At 33.2% G+C, this 19,739-nt stretch overlaps 1 protein-coding gene across 1 annotated transcript in view; it reads left to right on the top strand.

Annotated features, from left to right (window-relative positions):
• Positions 1-19,739, top strand: part of Nkain2 (Na+/K+ transporting ATPase interacting 2) — a 701,515-nt gene that overhangs the window by 431,215 nt on the left and 250,561 nt on the right. The window contains 1 exon segment of the mRNA XM_013035107.1: positions 9,978-10,058. Coding sequence (XP_012890561.1) covers positions 9,978-10,058 — 81 coding nt within the window.

Below are 19,739 nucleotides of genomic sequence, written 5' to 3'. Positions count from 1 at the left end.
GGAGGGTGGGGTGTAGGGGAATCGTAGTTGTAGAGGTGGAAGAGAAGAGGTGGTAGGGGAAAAACAAAGGAGCAGGCAACCATGCTTGATAGGAAATGTACTCATTACCTTGCTCATGTAACTGTAACCCCTCTGTACAGTATTTTTACAATAAAAATTATTGAAAATAAATACCTCATGATATTAATGAAAGACAGATTCTAAAACCTCTGATCTAATAGAAGTACACAGAGGAATCTATTTCTACTGACAAGTACATTTTTCACCCTAAAGTTAAAAAATAATTGTATATAATAATAATAATATATAACATATAACATATTATTATAACATTACAATATATTGATAAATATATTATTTGCTCAGATAGCTCAGAAAGAAGAGAAATTGGGAAATGTTGCTGAAAGGATAATTAGTCTGGTAAGGGAAGTAAGTTCAAAATCATGGTGACTGTAATTCTTGGCAATACAGTCTTCAAAATAATACAGTCTTCAAAAATCCAAAGAAAGTAGAAGTTAAGTGTTTTCATCCCCAAGATGTAACTCTGAAATCATACATTCATTAGTTAACTAAACTTAATACACAATTTAGCTTCTAGCTTTAAAATTAAAATCAAAAGACACATTGAAGCGTTCTATTCCAGTCTTCTCAGTTTTCTCCATATACAGGATATTCATAGCACTTGACCCTTGTATAAATTTCTTGAATTATTATAAGACTTTTTATATAAACTAGAAAATATCAGTATTAAGCTTCACAAATTCCCCAAACTCAGACATGTGTAATAATACCCTCTTTACCATTCCATGTTACTGCCGTTCTGCCTATCAGGATCAACATAAGCAATAAAAAATAAATGAAGTTAAGAAACAGCTAAATTATGTTTTACAGTTTCTGTCATTCATTTGTTAAGTGTATGTTAATGCTTCAACATTCTAATTTATAGATACATGCCTAGTGGCTTAGTCAGATTGACCTACTCACCTTGTTTTTTACCTGTATCTGTTCTTGAATGTTTTTAAAACTAAGAAAAATAAGTAGAATCATTAAGATTATAATGAAAGTTTCATCAGGTCTTTCAGTTAATATAATCCACATAATTTGTGAGGTTGTTTACCTGAGTGTTAAAATTACTGTAAATTCAGCCTTAAGGCTAAAGAATAGGACAACTGAAGTGAAATCAAAGCATTTGTGATGGAAGAGGCTCGTGATTTTTCTTGTTCCAAAACAAACTATGCTTATTCATTCCAGTGTTTACAGATATCAATACCTACTAGAACTTACTAAACCATATTACATACATTTTGAAAATGTCAATAGCATTCTACTTTTGACTCACTCAAAGACTTTCTCATCCTAATATTCTTAGCATTTGTAATATGGAAACATTTATGTTCAACATTTTAAATTATTTGGACATGCTTTGCAAGTCTGAAAATACTCTAATTTATGCTATATATTCAACACACTATAACATATTAAGAAAACAGCCTTATAGACTTGGAATTTGAAAAACACAAAGAATTTCTTGAGTTTCTTCATAAAACCAGAGTATGTACATCTTTGCTACCATAGACTGTCTCAGTAATTAAAGCAGATACATGACTAAAAAAAGAAATTTCCCTTGCTGTGCTATTCACATGCTAGCAATGGACTTATTTTAAAGTGGCATTAGAATTGCCACCAAGAAGTATATCTCTCAATTTGAAAATTAGCTATCTTTCCTACAAGTATTTAGGTATTTATGCTCTCTACTATTATTTTACCATAACAGATGTTTATGATAAGAGGAAATTTGGGTGTATGTGTTTGTTTTCTGTGGCTTTTGTGACAAATTACCACAAACTTTCTAGCCTAAAACAACAACAAAAGTATTCTTTGAACTCTTGAAGTCTGAAATTGGTATCAGCAAACCAAACATCAGGTCACATACTATATCCAGAGTCAAAAGTGAATCTTTGCTTCTTCCAGCATCTGGCAGATGTAGGACTTATTCCATATTGTGTGGACATAACAGCCCAGCTGTAACTTGTACTTTAATTCTCTCCAGGCTTTCTTCACATCATCTAGTTTGTGTGGAATATCCTAACTGCCTCTCTACTATAGGGTGACATGTGATGGTATTAGATCAACAAAATTATCAAGGTAATTTTAGTTAAAAATCACATCAGAAAAGGCCTTTTATCTTTATTTTTGCTATATAATGCAACCTTCTAAGGTCTTAGAGAGTTGGATTTGAATGTATTGGAGAAGGCCATTTCTTAATCTATGTGGGTGCAAAAGACAGTCAAGCAATAAATAGAATAAAAGCTTGTGTTAATTCTATGAGGTAAAAATCTTCAGATTCACATCATCTGAGTTTTAATTTAATTAGAATGTATTTTGATTGTAATCATAATATACCTGCATAATCAGAAGCAGAAGCAGTTTCATTACTTGTAGTTAATTTTGATTAATCCTTTTTTCTTTTTCTGTCATGGGGCTTGAACTCTGGGCCTGGGTGCTGACCCTCAGCTCTTCAGCTCAAGGGTAGCACTCTGCCACTTGAGTCACAGCACCACTTCTGGTTCTCTGGTGGTTTATTGGAGATGTGTTCCTGCCCAGGCTGGCTATGAACAGCAATCCTCAGACCTCAAGCCTCCTGAGTAGCTAGGATTACAGGTGTGAGCCACTGGCACCCCAGGCTTCCAATTTATTTTTTGTTTAACATAATGAGAACCACTCTTTGGGTAAGAATGTTGAAAGGGGTAACATTGATGAACATGCATGCATTTATAAACTGCTTTGTTGAGAGGTATCTTCTTTGTAAAACTACTAAAAATTAAAATAATAAACAAATGTAAACCACCCTTGAATATTTAAATTTTTGGGGATTTTAAAAAAAACCAAAGAGATCCATGTATAGGACTTCTACATTATTTGCTTTAAACTCAAGAAACAATGATTGTATTCTATTGTTATTTCTAAGGACCCATTGCTAGCTGCAAAGTAGAAGTTTCCTTTCCACCATTTAAGGAGATTTTTTTCGTCACTCATCATTATCACCTATATGTGTCTTAACACCTTTTCATGCGAATGCATATACATCAATTTTAGTTAACAAATATGACTCTTACATTGTACAGCTTCCTGCTTTTAAAAGGAAGTTTGGGAGCTGGGAAGGTGGCTCAGTGGTAGAGCGCTTGCCTTGCATGCAAGAGGCCCTGGGTTTGATTCCTTAGCACCACATAAGCAAAAAGAAAAAAGCCAGAGGTGGTGCTGTGGCTCAAGATATAGAGCACTAGCCTTGAGCTAAATTGCTGAGGGACAGCGCCCAGGTCCAGAGTTCAGGTCCCACGACCAGGACCCCCCCCCCAAAAAAAAAGAAAGTTTGGCATTTATTCACTATTCTTTATCTTAATAACCTTGCAAATCTCAAGCCTATTTAATACATTATTTACAATATGCTTCTGCAGCTTGCTTTGTTATTTTTAGGAATCTCAGTCCTTTTAGTAGAATGTTCTCAGCTTTTGTACTTGGAATTTCATGGTGCAAAATTTATAAATGGTAAGCAAATGGTCATACAAAAGTGACTTGGTGCTCACTGAGTATTCTTATTTTTTTAATCAAGTGGAACAATTTTCCACTTCTTACACAGGAAGAATAGAATACCTTTGGGATATTGTTTTTATTTGGAGTTGCATAAAACTTAACAGCTACGTTTATGTGTTCATTAAAATAATGCCCGTTGAATAAACCTCACATTTATAGTCTGTCTTAACAAGTGTTTGCTTAAGTATACTTTCAAGTGCGATTTCCAAAAGAATTCATATGCCAAACTAAACTAGTTTTAAGCAAAATCCAGATTTGAAGAAATTGACAGAAAACAGAAAAGCATATAAACATAAATACAGAGTTATTGTCACAAGTCACAGTGCACAATTAAACAGTCCTGTGTGTTGTGGAATATTCAATGAGACTTTTTCACCAAGTAAAGACATCCAGTAAGAGAAGATTTCAATTTTATAAACATGCATTATTTAGACCTATATTCATAGAAAACATGGAAATACAAGGTTAAAATAATAGTGATGCGTTTTCCAAAGTAAGTTATTTCCTTGAACAGCGAGCAGTGGCTTATGCCTCTAAGCCCAGAAACATGGGAGGAGGTGATCAAGAAGATCTCATTTGAAATTTCATCTCCAAGAACTAATTGGGCATAGTGGCATATACCTGTTATCCCAGATATACAGTAGACATAAGCCATACCTAGGCCAAAATACAAGCCTATAACTAAAACACAACCAAGGTAATAAAAAGGAACAGGAGTAGCTCAATTGGTAATATGTCTGCCTAGTAAATCCGAGTTCTTAAATTCAAACCTTAGAACCACAAAAAAGGGAGATATTTTCTCTGTTTCCCCTTTCAAATATTAAGAATTCCTCAAATTTTTTACAATGATAAATCCCTTTATTTTTGATAAAACAAAAATCATACTTTTAAATTCTATTTTTATTATCTTGAAGTAGTTTTGCAAAAGGGTTGCCATTCAACATGTCAGGTTATAAGTACAATGTATCTTGACCAGTATCTCCTTTCTTATTCTTCCCCATCCCACCTGACCCAATCCCTTGTCTCAATTTCCTTTGTTTCCTAGAATGTGCATTAAATATTAGGATTTTATTCACCCTTTGTTTCTGCTTATACTTTGAAGTGAAATCATGAAATCTTTAAATTGCCTCTTCAAATATAGGAATCGCAAAAAGTTCAATCCTATGATATCAGCACCAACACCAATAAAGGCTAAGAAATCAGAAATGCTTCTTCATCTATCACCTGCATCAGGCTCTGAGATAAAAATTAGAATTCTTCCAGAGTCTTGCTGATAATCTAATCGGAGTTGTGGTGCCTGGCCACAGTGCAAGTTGTAATAATAGTATATTTTCATGTAAAGATTTCCTTAAGGGGCCTTGCTTTATAGCATAATTTGATGTAACAGAGCTTGTGAAATTTAGTGGTCAAAAATTAGAAATAACTTGCTTTATTTGGGCCAGTTTTGCTATTGATCATAACAATAGGTAAAAAAGTTGCAGAAACCTGAACAGATTAAACGATGTTGCTATTGGAGATGAAAAAATTAAGATAAAATATAATTAACTTTGAACAACATATGACTGTGTTCCAATCATTGTTTCTAGGAGCATTTGTTTCATAAGCATACATTTATATCCATTTACACGTCTTCATTGTTAATACTAGAACACCTAATTGTTAATAATCATAAACCCTTTTTTGCTTAAAGGAGTTGTTTTAAAGATGGCATTTGTTAATGGAATGCTTCTTGGTAATGTTTAACAGTTCATTAGAACTGATTACATGATTACATTTACATTAGCAGCACACTGTCAGTGATATTTGTAAGCAGATACCAGCTTTGCATCCAAGTAAAATAATCATGCCAGAAAACATTTCTCTAAGTTTGCATTGAAGGCCTATCAACAATAAATCATAGCAGTAGAGCAACTTGGTTAGCTCCTGTGATGTTACTCTACAACATCTGCTGTAGTCAAATGCATCCAGCTGGCACTTAATAAATGTGCTGTGATTCATGACCCAAATCATTTTCTAATTAAGCAATTATGGTATCATTTCACAAGTGATTGAATTGTGTTTCCCTCTTCCATCTTACCAATAATCATTATAGTAATATGACTAAATGGTCATTTTCTAGATATGATAACTTTTTAAGAGAATTAAACAAGAAATTAGAAAGCTAAACCATAAACTAAAAATCTCCATTTCTAGTCATAATTGTCTGTACACATTACATCATAAGAAAAAATCTATTATAATCATTGTTAATTAGTGAGAAACATATGAAAGTTTGCTTTCAGTTCTTGACTTCTTTACTTTTTTCTGGATGTACAGTTGTGTAGCATCCAGCTTCTCTTGACATAATTTATAAATCTAATAGCATTTCAATACAATTGAAAAATGTATGTGTATTTCTTCATGAAAACCTGACAAACTATGCTAAAATTTAGATGTATTTCAAAAGAAAAAAGTTTATTTTAAAATTTTATTGTAAAAGAGAGACAGAGAGAAGAGAGAGAAGAATAGCAATGCATTGGAGATGTCCATAAAGTGTAACTTCTTATTTCTCAATAAAATATGGATTATCCTTTTATATTTACACTTCTTAATCTACTCTCTACCTATTTTGCAACCATGTATCTAAGTTGTGTCAGGATTTTGGTCTATCATATTAACAATATTAGCTAATTTTTATCATATTTAATTAATCTGAATTCATCACTGTTGCAATAGATGCAACAGAAAATGCATGATAGTTTGATTACACTTTTTAGCTGACAGTTTTAAACCTTTCTTTGAGACTAAAGTTTAATTGATCCCCTAATCTTTTATTCTAGCAGACAGGTTTATACTCAGGACTTCACATTTGCTCAGCTGGCACCCTACTATTTGAACCATACTTCTAACTGTCTGTTGGTAGGTAATTTTGAAGGTACAGTGTTATATACTTTTCTACCTGATCCAGCTCTGAAACCAAGTTCTCTGAATCTCAGTCTCCTTACTAGCTAAGGTTATGGATGTGAGCCTTTGGCAACCAACTACTTCAAATGTTTTACTTGTTTAAGATATGAATTCATAAAAAGTTCAGTATACCATACAATGAAATTTGTCTTCCAGTACAGATATTTCAGTACAGATAATTTCAGATAATATTTCAAAGTATCTATCTGAAAAATAAAATGTAAAGCTAATTTTTGCAAAGAAAAATGAGGTTATATTAGTTTTATAGCATACAAATTCAAGTTAGATGATTCTTAGCCAGCTTGATACATTGTTAGCCTTCCAAGTCTTCTCTCCTGAGGAGCATGTCCTGTCCAATTTTGCTCAAACTGCAAAATGTCAATTATATCCTCTCTACCAGCTAGAGCAAGTGGGAAAAAGTTAGTACAGACATAACTTTTAAATAATTATGATGAATAATTTGAAGAACAGTGTGAACAATACAATGTGTCGTCAAGAATCAGTTACAGGCCAAATTACAAGGAAATACAGGATTAAAAGGCATTCTTAGGCAGCCAGTCAAAATTCACTGGATGGTAATTATCACAAATAAATACTGGCTACTAAAAGGAGACATGCAATGACAAAAAATAATGGCACAAACATGATAGGAGACACTGTAAAAGAGGTAAGAGAAAGTTAAATGAGAGAAAGTTAAAGGATAAAGCTAAATGACATAATGCTATAGTTGAGAAATCCCTGACTTTGGATACTGAAATGCAGGCTTATCCTTGGTAGCATTAGTGTAGCCTTCCCTGTTGATGAAAGGATTCACAGTACTAAAGATGGTGATTGTTTTGTAAGTCATGAGTTATACTAAACTGTCAGCTAACTTGTTTGTAATAAGATATATATTACAATGAAAATAATGTAAAGATATATACAGGAAGTAAAAGGACTTCTGGGTTACAAGGAATGATTATAAAAAGTTTAGTCTTATAATCCAATAATTCAGTACACTGAGAACACTAAGTAAGGCTCAATCAGTTCTAACTGGATGTTACTCAGGAAATAATATTTGCATTGACCTTTGAAATAAAAAATATGAAAAAAGTGAGATGATGAAAAGAGTACCTATAGAAGAGAATAATTAATAAGGCAAGGGAATAATATACAAAAATGCACAGAAGTAATAAGTAGCTTTTAAGGCCACGAAACAGCCAGTAATCAGTGTGTCAGGAATCTGAGATGATTTGAGAGAGAAACTGAAACACATGATTTAAAAGGTAACATAATAGGTTCTAGAATCCAAAAACCCAAAGAAACATAGGTCCCATGTTTTCTCTGTTTGCAATAACTAATGTATGTCTGGGATAGGCAGAAAAGTTCAAAAGCTGTGTACATATGACCAGATAAGACGATGTTAAGCAAAATGAACCCAAAGTGGTTTTTTTCTTTCTTGCTATTGCTTCTAACGTATTTAAAATGTACCATGTGCTTTTTTTGTTGTTTCTTTGTATGACCCTCCCCGACAGTATAACTCCTGTTTTCACTGTATTTGATGTTGGTGCCCTGCATCTTGTATGTACACTTCTCTAATTTGGGGAGGGAAAGGGAAAAAACAAAATGCTTACATAGGGATACAGGTTGACCCATTGTAACAATGAGATGTACAAGACACTATGTTGAAATAAAAACTGTACAATTTAAATGGGGTGTGGGGAGGCGGGGGAGAGTGTAGTTGTGGAGGTTGGAGGGAAGGGATGGTAGGGAAAAAACAAAGGAGGAGGTAACAGTGCTTGATAGGAAATGTACTCATCACCTTGTGCATGAAACTGTAACCCCTCTGTACACTATTTTTACAATAAAAATGTATTAAAAACAAATAAAGTACGAGAGCCATGGCATTAAGCAGAGAAATGGTATTATACGTTCTTGTCCCATGTCTTAAAAATCCTATCTTCTGATTCCTTTGTTAACAGTGTTCTACAATAACATTCCAACACCTCAGTCTTTACCTGACTTTCATTTCTTTGTTAAAGTCTGTAAGTCAGTTTGATTCACCTCTCGAGGAAGGAATTTCACCCAGAACTTCTTTTTTTCCAAAAATAAACCATGCATCTCTCCCATTTTCCTACTTTGAGTTTATACTCTGCATCATTTTTTGGGTTCCTGGATAAGAATTTGATCATTTGTTGTTTGTTTGTTTTAGTTGGCCTCACTGGACTTGAATCAAGGAGAATTTATCTTTACTTTGCTCTGCCCTATCTTCAGTATCTTTTTAGCATGTTGTCAAATAATTTTTTTTCCTTGATGGAAATAACAGAAATATGGCTTGTTAAGAAATTTTGTAACCACTGTGAAAACAGTGAAAACAGAATAAAATTAAGAATAATTGTCAGAACAGTGAATGTTCTCTAAGATATGCAGAAATTAGATCTAAAATGCACTAGGATATGATAAATTACATAGGACTATAGATATGCACACACAATTGGACCAAAAGAAGATACTCTTAGGAGAGAAACACAAACATGAAATGCCTAAATGGCTATTCATATTTATATAAAATAATATGCATACTGAAACAAACCCCACAATATGGAAACAAAAAACTTTTTTCTTTAGTTTTTATTTGTTGATGATTCTGTCTTTTTTACCTTAATTATGCTGTATTCAATTGTTCATCTTGGGAAGGGTTGGGAAGAGGTCACAGAAGTAGAGGGAAAAGGGTGAAAAAGTTCAGCAATGGAGCTCACTGGACAGTGATGAAAGTGGGTGGAGACAGGAGGAATGGACTGGGAGATAATGAGGGAACAGAAGACACTGTATAAAAAGAAATGCACTTGTTACCTGAATCCTGTAATTGCAAAACCCTCTATGATACAAACAAAGAGTAAACTAATATAAAAGAGAATAATTGTCAAGTGATTCCTATGGAGGATTCTGGGAGATTAAAGTGAAGGGAAGGAAGAAAAAGGTGACTTCAAAGAAAGCAAGCTAATGAGACCAGATGGAGGCTGAGGGACTACTTAGAAGATGACTTAAGATAACATGGAGAAATGTTGTACATTATTACCTGTGAAGACTATTTTACTGAACAGAAATATGTTCATTTTTTGATATATTTGGTAAGCCTTTGGAGCATCCCACTTTTTATTTTAACATGACTAGAATCTAAAATCATTATGGCCTAAAACAAAAATTGGAGCTATTATTTCTTTCTCTAAATATTGTCATCCAGTTTGTTTGCACTGTAATACTACAAGAAGCCATAACAGAGATAAATAAATATCAGCAGAGGTAAAGCATACCTAATCATGTTCCTTAGAAGAAAACATTATCTGATATTTAATTTTGCATGATTCTTAAGATTTGCATGTTCAGAAGTTCAAGTTCTACATGAATCTTGCTCCACTGACTCCAAAATAATTGTATATCATTTCTCTCTTGCTTATTTACAGTATGCTGTTTGGCTAATTCTCTGGGTTACATGGAATGTGTTTATTACCTGCTTCTATTTGGAGGCCGGAGATCTCTCAAAGGTAATTCATTGTCTGATTGCTTGATCATTCATAGTGTGTTAACAAAATCTCTGTGCAAGTCAGGGATTCATCCTGATTTTGACCCTAGATGGATTGTGTATTGTGGAAATTGAAAAGTGCCTATCGTTCTGTTGTCAAAAAAATATGTTGGTGAGGTTTCCAAAAATGTGCTCATGTGTTTTTAAGCCAAACTATTGCCAAATATTACCTCATTACAGCCATCATTTACTGTGCCCTTATAAAACAAGCTTAATAGAATTTTTCTCTCTGACAAAAATTTTACTTTCTAGCTGAATACAAATCATTATGCCCTAGAATGCTCACTTTAATTAGGACAGTTGAGATTGGGAGCTGGAGAAAATCGTTAGAGAAAGGATATGTTATTTTAGAAATTCTTGAAATAATCCTATTACTCTAAAATCATTTAGAAAAATACCTTAAAACTGTTTTCACTAAGACCTCTTAACTTAGTGCTTAGGAGTTTTGTGTTTTGTTATTATATTTAACATATATGCATTCACCATTGTAATAGTGTTGTCAGATCTCAAAACCTACCATCATCTGTCTATTAGAATATAATTTACAGCAAACAAGTCAAAAGAAGTAATACATTCAAGGTAGTTGCAAATCATGACTATTGACAGTTTCAAACTTTTACTTTGAAAAGTTAGGAATTGTTAAGAAAAATCTCATTGCTAGAGTAGAATATCTCTGTAAAGATGTTGACCTTTTTTAAATTCAGGTATTAGAAGAAGAAAGTTCTCTTGGAACTTCACTTATAGATTTCTAGTTTGGACAGGACAGAAAAGAGAAGAATGGTATTACACATACAGGAGTTATACAAAGAGTCAACATTTTACTGATCACTGATTGCTTAAATATAATATGCAAATTTGTATCAACTAGAAATATTTTTACTTATTTTGCTTTAAAGATAAAGAATGAAAAATACAGGAAGGTTACATTATGGTATAAAAGAGAACCAATGCACTCTGGCACATAGTTTATGAATTTATACAAGTCCTCACTGCGCCCAGCAAAATCTTCCTGGCAGATGGTATTTCTGTGATTCTTAACAGGGCTTCATGCTCTACACTCTGTGATCGCAGGCAGTCCTCTCCGGAAGTGGCATAACCAATGGAAAGAAATTGCTCAGGCTGCTCCTGGAGGCACACAGATAAGATTGCTGCTTTACACTCCACATCTGCCTCCCTAAGAGAAAAGCAGCCACACCGTCCTGAGGACTTGCATTGCTTCTCCATGTACATATTTCTGTTGCTTCATAATCAATCACTTTCCTCAATGAAATTCCATACTACCATGACTTCTAGTGGTATTTTCTATTTAAAAGAGTCCACTTTAAAATTATGAACCTGGTGTCCAGGGGTGTTGGCTGTATGAAATGAGCAGATAAGAGAGTTTGTCAGACAGACAGACAGACAGACACACACACATACACACACACAGATAAATTTGAGCCAAGCTATTTGCACCAGTGTTCTGTAATTGTGTTCACAGTCACCTGATTGTTTCACACTCCAAATAAAGCATGGCAGCACAAGACCTTAAACATGAGCTTTGAAACCATATAAAGGCACATTTTTACAGCATTATAATTTGAGAGGCATATTGCAAAGGATTAACTATTCTTCTAAAGCTAACAAACAAATGATGATTGTCCTTAGCAATGAGGCTGTTGATAACATATTCTTTTCCATTTTATAAACCAAAGTGAGGCTCTGAGAAATATTTAAATGTTTAGCATAGTTCTTTTTAAGGAATAACCTAATAAAAATGCATGAAGAGCAAAGTTGTACAGTATCTGTTGAGTGTTTTTCTTCCTTTACTTTCTCAGAGGTTTTGAGAAAGGTGTGTTTATAGCATTGAATTCTTCAATTGCGGCAACTGCCTCACATTCTTCTAATAATTCAGGGCCAGCAGAAAGCATTTAGTGATTGAGAAATGGGCAGAAAATTGCTGGAAGTGCTGACAATACTCAGTCTACAAAATATAGACCATTGTTTTTTCTAAAACAAACAAACAAAAATAAAAGGGTGCACACAATCTGAATGGGTCAGTTTGTTTAAGGCTAAGAATAAATATGAGAAATAGAACCAGGGAGTTCTAAGTTCTTCTTCCATGTGCAAGTATTATTATATATCTATTTCCACCAAGTACTTTGTAATAAGTGATTGTTATATAACAAATATTGAAATGTAATGATAGAATAATAAGGGATATTTCATTTATAATTGAAATATAACATTTTATAATGTCTTTTCTACTTCTTCTAAGTACACTAAGGGCCAGGTATTATTCCTCAACTAGAGATTTCACTCATTAATTGATTCATTATGCACTCTCATTAGTGGAATGATGAGTTTGTATTAATAATCAAAACAATCAAAATTGATTTTCAAATTTCTTTGTAAACATATATGTTTATATATTTTATTCATTAAAATTTCTTTGAAATTTCAGCATTATGACATTTTAATTAATATATTTTAATTATTATAATTTATGTTAAAGTAAAATTATTTTAATTTTTATAAAATGAAGAAACAGGTATGTAAAATTTTTATTGCAGTTAAATTGACAAAATAATGTGGATAAATATGATAGCAACAGAAACATATACAATGTATTATAATTATTTACAGATTTTTTTTAACATTAGAATTTGGATATTAGTGTAAAAATTAAAATTTTAAAGTATCCAATGATGTTTCCCAGGTTGATGTTTTAATAAATATCCTGTTAAGGAAACCAAGGTGAAGTTAATCTTTAACCCTTGTGTGTGCTAACTTTGATGGCCATTACCTTAGAGCGTTGAATGTGTGTGGCCATTAGATAATATTTCTCATAAAACCGTCATTAATTGGTTGAATTACTATTTTTACCAATTGTGATTCTCTTACCATGTATGCAATAGAGAGAAATAGAAACTATCCTGAACCTCAATGACTTGAATTGTTTGGAAAAGAAGAGAGATGTGTCATTGCCATTTACTCTGTAATAGATATTAATTCCAAGTACATAGCTATTAGTAAGAAAACAAACACAAAGTAGTAATTCACCTATATAGTTCATCATCTTGAAATAGAAACAGGGAAACAATTTTCTCTGTAGTAGTAATACACAGGCAAAAATCTTCATGGTCTTTGGGATATCTGATATATTTATTTACATATTTGATGTGATAAAATATGTTACTCATTTTGAAGTTATAGTCTATTTCCTTCAAATGAGCATTTTGTTATTTCATTTTCTGCTTTTTTTAATGTCTTTAGTAACACAACTTAATGATGGAGAAATAAAGCAAAACTTGTAGAACATTCAGGACAATACAATGGATTAAACTTGAAGCAGTCCCATTTCTTTTTCTTTAAACTGGTGAGACCAGGGACGAAGGCTCGTATCTCTCAGGCTGCTTTATACCCTAGAAACTTCTCTAGTTCAACAAAGCCAAAAGCACTTAATAATATCAATTGCTATTTATGCTTCAGGAAATAAAATACAATTTTGTCATTTTTATTTTGATAGTTGCTTTAGAGATATAGATGGAAATTATTTTAAAATTTTGCTATATAAAAAATCTACACAAGAATATGGACTATGTAACCTTTGGGGAATAAACTGTCCCCTTGTGAATGTAAGAGACAGAAATAAGTTAAAATCTGCCATACACTGACAGCTATCAGGAACAAACTGTTAAGACCAAATATGAGTGCTCTATAGAAAAATATACTATTGTAACAATGTAGTTTTACTTCTCCTATAACAAATGAATTCTTTACTTAGGAAGGTATCCAATATTTGTAACTTCTTTTTCCTACTCAAAAAAAATCAATTCTTGTAGAAATATTTGCACTTATCAATTTATACATAAGATGAGTGTATGCCAAGACAAGTTATAATTACTTTAACTAAAAAAATGAACATAACCGTGCAGTTACTAGTACACAAAGAATACCTATGATATTCAAAACTATTAACAAATATCAAGAAACTGTATTTGATCCTTTGAAAGAATTTTGCTTTCCTTGTTTTGAAATCCATATATTCCAAGGAAACTATTAACTATTACTAACAAAATTAGGAAAAATGTAATTTCCAAGAAGCCATCTTGATTTTGGTTTGGGGTGTGTTGTAAAATATTCTACTGTTATATACTAGTTATTGCAAATAAGGGAAAGCATGGGACCTATGTTTCTTTGGGCCTGGCTTACTTTGTGGAGGGGAAGGGAAAAACAACTTTACAACTTTGGCTCAGGGAGGGGATGGGGGAGCGGGGTGGCGGGGGGGGGCGGGGGGGAGGGAGAAGAGGGTGGACGAGGAAGGCCTCAGGGTGGTGGGGCTGGGCAGGAGATGGGAAGGGATGGGAAGGGGAAACAAAGGAGGAGGCTACAATGCTTGATAAGAAATGTACTCATTATCTTGCCCATGTAATTGTAACCCCTCTGTATGGTATTTTCACAATAAAAAATATTCTATTATAAAATGTAAATATAATTCTGTCCTAAATCTAGAAATTAGGTTTACTACAATACTTTGGTTAGCATGTTCTCCTTTACTTCCTTAATAATTCATTATACTAAACTTTATTTTCTTACCTATTAAATTCTCACTTCATTAATTTTACTCTTCTACTTCTTTGTAAGGCTTTTTCTAAAGTAAGACGTAGGGTCTTCAAACCTCTTTATTTGTCTATACTCTTTCGCTTAACAATGGCATCTCTTCTCATAATTTATGATTGAATTTTGACACACATGTCTAGCACATTTGTATCTTCAGTTGTGACCTTTTTGCCAAGTTCAAGTCCCACATTTCCAACTTACTGCTAGTGTCTTGTCAATTCTGTTTTCACTTTAGAATTAGCATGTAAAAAGATTTATCCTTACCCCCAAGGAATCTCAATTGCTAAGTTCACTCCTTACTATAGAAGAAATAATGCAATATTCATCTTAAAAATTCAATTTAAAAAAGAAAAATAGTCTTTCATAGTAACCATGAGATGAAGCAAGCAATTTATATGTTCTTATATATTTATACATGTATGTATGTATGTGTATATGTATGTATATATATATGTATACGTATATCTAAAGTTGTGTATTAGTATACACAGAATATATGCATTTACATGTGCTTAATTTCAGACATCATAACACCACAAAACAACAGAGAGCTTTTAAGGAAATGCCTTCTCTGAAAATACACGTTTCAAAGAGATGAACTGACTTTTTAAATATGGTTCTTCTTGGAGGCGTTTGGTGTTTCTGGATGGGGCAAGAGACTTGGAATTCAGGCTTTGACTCTCTAAAACATTGTGAGAAACTGGTTAGTCATCTTAGCTCTTTGGGAGGCAGAATTAGACAGGGACAATTTTGCTCTTAGGACATTTGATGAATTCTATACATGGCTAAAGTTTCAATTAAAGACATTGACGCTGGGCACCAATGGCTTATTCTTCTAATCCTTGCTACTCAGGAGACTGAGATCTAAGGATTGTGGTTCCAAGCTAACCTGGGCCGAAAAAGTCTGTGGGCCTCCTATCTCCAATAAACTACTCAGAAAAAGCCAGAAGTAGAGCTGTGGTTCAAATGGTAGAGTGCTAGCCTTGAGCACAGAGAGACTCAGGGATGGCCTCAAGGCTCTGTGTTCAAGCCCCAGGACTGACAAAAAAAGACTAATAAAACATAATGATTTTTTTTGGCAGTCTGAAAGAGGTATATTTTGAATATAAGGATTTAAATAAAAAGATAAGAAAGACCTAGGAGCTGGCAGCTCATGTCTATAATACTAGCCACTCTGGAGGACAAATCTGGAGGATTGTGTTGTAAATTCTGCTTTGTCAGAAAAGTCCATAAGACACCATCCCAATATATGCAGTAAAACCAGGCTACAAGCTCAGCTCAAGCAGTAGAGAAAGTAAGTGAAGCAAGCATGACGTCTTGAGTTCAAACTCTAGTACTGCTAAAATAGTCTTAAGAAAATGATAGATAAAATTTTATTTTGGAAACCCAAATCAAAAAAGATGTGGTAAAGTTAAATATTATGCATAAGGCAAAAATTACTTAAGATGAAGGGAAAGATGTTATAATGATAGAAAGGGCAACACTGTGCTGTCTAAATAAAGATTGTGCAAATCGTTGTCACCAGAATAAGTTAATATTGATTTAGGATGAATAAAACTAAAAAATTAAAAGGCAATGTTAGAAATTTAATTTATTGTAAATATGTGGTACAGAGGGGTTACAATTAAATGAGTAAGGCAATGAGTACATTACTTGTTGATCGTTGTTACACCTTCCCACTATCTCTTGTTGTCCCACTATCTCTTCCATCCCCCACCTCCCACACTCCTCCCTCCCACCCCAACCCTCCTGCTCTAATTTGTAAAGTTCGTTTCCAATATACTATCCTGTGGGTGCCATTGTTGCAATGGGCCATCCTGTGTCCTTGTTTCAGCGTTTTGTTATTCCCCTTCTTCTCCCCAGATTAGACAAATGTGTTAAAGGGAAATTTTCTAAATCCACAATCACAGATTATTTTAACAATCCTTTTTAAACCTTTAAATCAGAAAATAAATCAGTACAACTACAGAACATTTATATAAAACAATTAACAAAATAATAAATGGCCTGTATGTAACTAAACAAACAGTAATAGAAATTTCAGTCATATAAAACACCCAATCACAGGGAAAATTAAACACTAGAAGACTCAAGATATTGGCAAGCATTCAGCTAGTATCCTCTGACCACTGTAGAATTAGTCTAGAAAATGTACAAAAATAAACTTGGGGTCTAATAGGTTAAGAAATGGAATTGAGGTACTATTTTTAACCTAATAACAAATGCATTACTAATTATGAGCATAAGATAAGTTTAAAGGAAGATACTAAAAGAAATACTTTTCAAAATCAATGACTTATATTGTCATATCCAGAATTTGGTAAAAGAACAGCCAATGAAATTCTAAAAGTAGAGAGAGAGAGAAATAATTAAGAGAATAATAAAATTTAATAAACAGAAAAAATCAATAAATGAATTGCTTTTTAAAAAATATTAATAAAATTTATGAAAACCTTAGCCGGGCGCTGGTGGCTCACTCCTGTAATCCTAGCTACTCAAGAGGCTGAGATCTGAGGATCACAGTCAAAGCCAAGCGGCGCAGGGAAGTCCGTGAGACTCTTATCTCCAGTAAACCACTAGAAAACCGGAAGCAGCGCTGAGGCTCAAGCGGTAGAGCGCTGGACTTGAGCTAAAGAGCTGAGGGACAGTGTCTAAGCCAATTTAAAGCCAATGTACTGAGCATCAGGATGAAATAGACAAATTATTTGGCAAACAAAATGTGAAAGAAAATCAATATCCAAGTAAATTTTATCCAATAAAGAAACTGAGTCACTAATAAAAATAATAATTAAAAAAAAGTGACAAAAAAGCCACAACTTCAAGTCCATATGATCTGGTAAAATCCTAAAAATATTTAGAAGATCACAATATGAGTATTTCACAATCTCATTTCATAATAATAAGGTATTCTTTTTAGTGTCTTTTCTGATTGCTGAACACTTCTAAATTCCGCCGTGTGTTTCAAGAATCTCATTCTTTATTTGTGGAGCATAAAATGTCTTGAATGTTGCAGGTAGGACCTTCTGTATAAGAGTCCTAATGATCATTAGTGAAGTCTTTGTCCAGGAATAAGCATTACTTCTAATGAATGATTCAGAGGTGATATGTGTGTTAAATATTGATAACAAGTTCTTCTAGAGAGCAATATGAACAGATATCCAAAACAGCTTGATGCAATAGCAGACTGTTCTCTAGGAATAGAGTTGACTCCTATAAGGCTGTTTGGCTGGAAAATTTCACTAGGACAGCCTTAAAACCTTAACTCAGATGTCTCAGCTATTGATTAGCTATAGATTCAAAGGTACACCCAAGTTAAGTACTGAAATTCTGATGGCATCCTTTTCTCTCTCTGGTAATGGCCATAAGTGGTTTGATCTACTGTTGCCAATAAATTCTTAAGAAGTAAATTTGTGCAGCTCCACCATACACCTTACTCATGATTATTACTTTTTATTATAAATCAGAAGCTTTCGTTTAAGTGCTATTATTTCTTAGACTTTGCGTTCTTTTGGAAGTCGAAAAAATAAAGCACCATTTCATTTTTTTTTTATTTTCTAAAAAATATCACTAATTCCTTTTAAGCAGAAGAAGACATTAACTCAATGTAAGTATGATAAAACAGAAGTACAGAAATTAATATTCAGGCATACTCCCTGCTAAAAGAAAACCTGCCAAAAATATGGTGCCCTCCCTGTATGTCTCCAAAGGCTACTCTATAAAATTTAGAATAGGGCTTTCACTCGTTACAAAGCTATGCTTTCGTATTTCTATACTACTATTTCTAGAACCATCTAAAGTCTAAGAATGCATTTACATTGAATTTCATGCTTTAAATTCAGAAATCTTTGAATAATAAAAATTACAAAACTGTGATGATTTAAGTTTGAAATAGTATGGATTATAATTAACTTCTGTTAAGTGCATTGTTACCCTTAAATGATATCAAAATATACCTTCAGAAAATATCCAGTTCTATGATAAAGTCTTTGGCAACTTTATCAACATAATTTCCCTCACCTTAAACTAGCACCCCAAAACCACCACGTATTTGAATGCATGGGTAAATTTAATTCGGATTGGCAGTTGTCAAATTAGCTTCAGTTCTATGATAAAGTCTTTGGCAACTTTATCAACATAATTTCCCTCACCTTAAACTAGCACCCCAAAACCACCACGTATTTGAATGCATGGGTAAATTTAATTCGGATTGGCAGTTGTCAAATTAGCTTCAGAGGATATAATGTCAGTGTCTTTGCTTGTAGATTCACTCAAGGACAGTGGATGCTTTTTGAACTAGAGAAAACTATATAAAGCACAACTAGAAGAATAATAAATAATGAAATATTTTTCTCTGCTTCTAGCTTCTATAGCTATTTCTAAGCAAGAGCAAAATATTGACATTTCTCCATGCCTTTCATGTGGTAACAAGCTTACTCTATTTTTTCCTGTGCTGAAATTTACATTGAAAACGCAGTTGAACTTTGGATTAATACTCCAGTGCACCATATGTAACCAGGGAGCAATGTTAAGTAAGTACCATGTTATTGGACACAAAGACATACAAGAAAAGAAGCCTCTGTAGCTCAGTTTTCTAAATAAAAATTACCCGAAGAAATTTTGAAATAGTTAGATTGTTTTACATTTCAACATATTAAAGTGTTAATTTCCCCCCTCCTCTCTATAGATTATATATTAATAATGAAAAATGTGTGTGCAGGCTGATGCTATTAGAAAAGGGCCTCAGAAGGGTCAAAGAAAGAGGATGATTTGCAATAAACAGCCATTTGTGGAATATAATTCCTTTTTCTTTGATCTTTCATTAGTGCATAGAACCTGCTGGAAGAGGAAGTGTAATGGTAATGGCAGGACTCTGGGGTTTTCACACTCAGAGGTGAAAAAAATGCAAAACTGAAGTAATTAGGAAGAATTCTGAGAAGTGTCATCTTTCTCACAGCGTAAAAAGTAGGCATTTTGAAGCAAAGTGGCTGCATTTGATACCATGGGGACATTCAGTTTCTTTCCTACTCTGAGGGGAAAATCT

This window comes from Dipodomys ordii, unplaced genomic scaffold (assembly GCF_000151885.1).
Source record: "Dipodomys ordii isolate 6190 unplaced genomic scaffold, Dord_2.0 Scaffold204, whole genome shotgun sequence".
NCBI lineage: Eukaryota > Metazoa > Chordata > Mammalia > Rodentia > Heteromyidae > Dipodomys > Dipodomys ordii.
The sequence above is the reverse complement of the archived record's forward strand: the minus strand, read 5'-3'. Positions and strand labels throughout refer to the sequence as shown.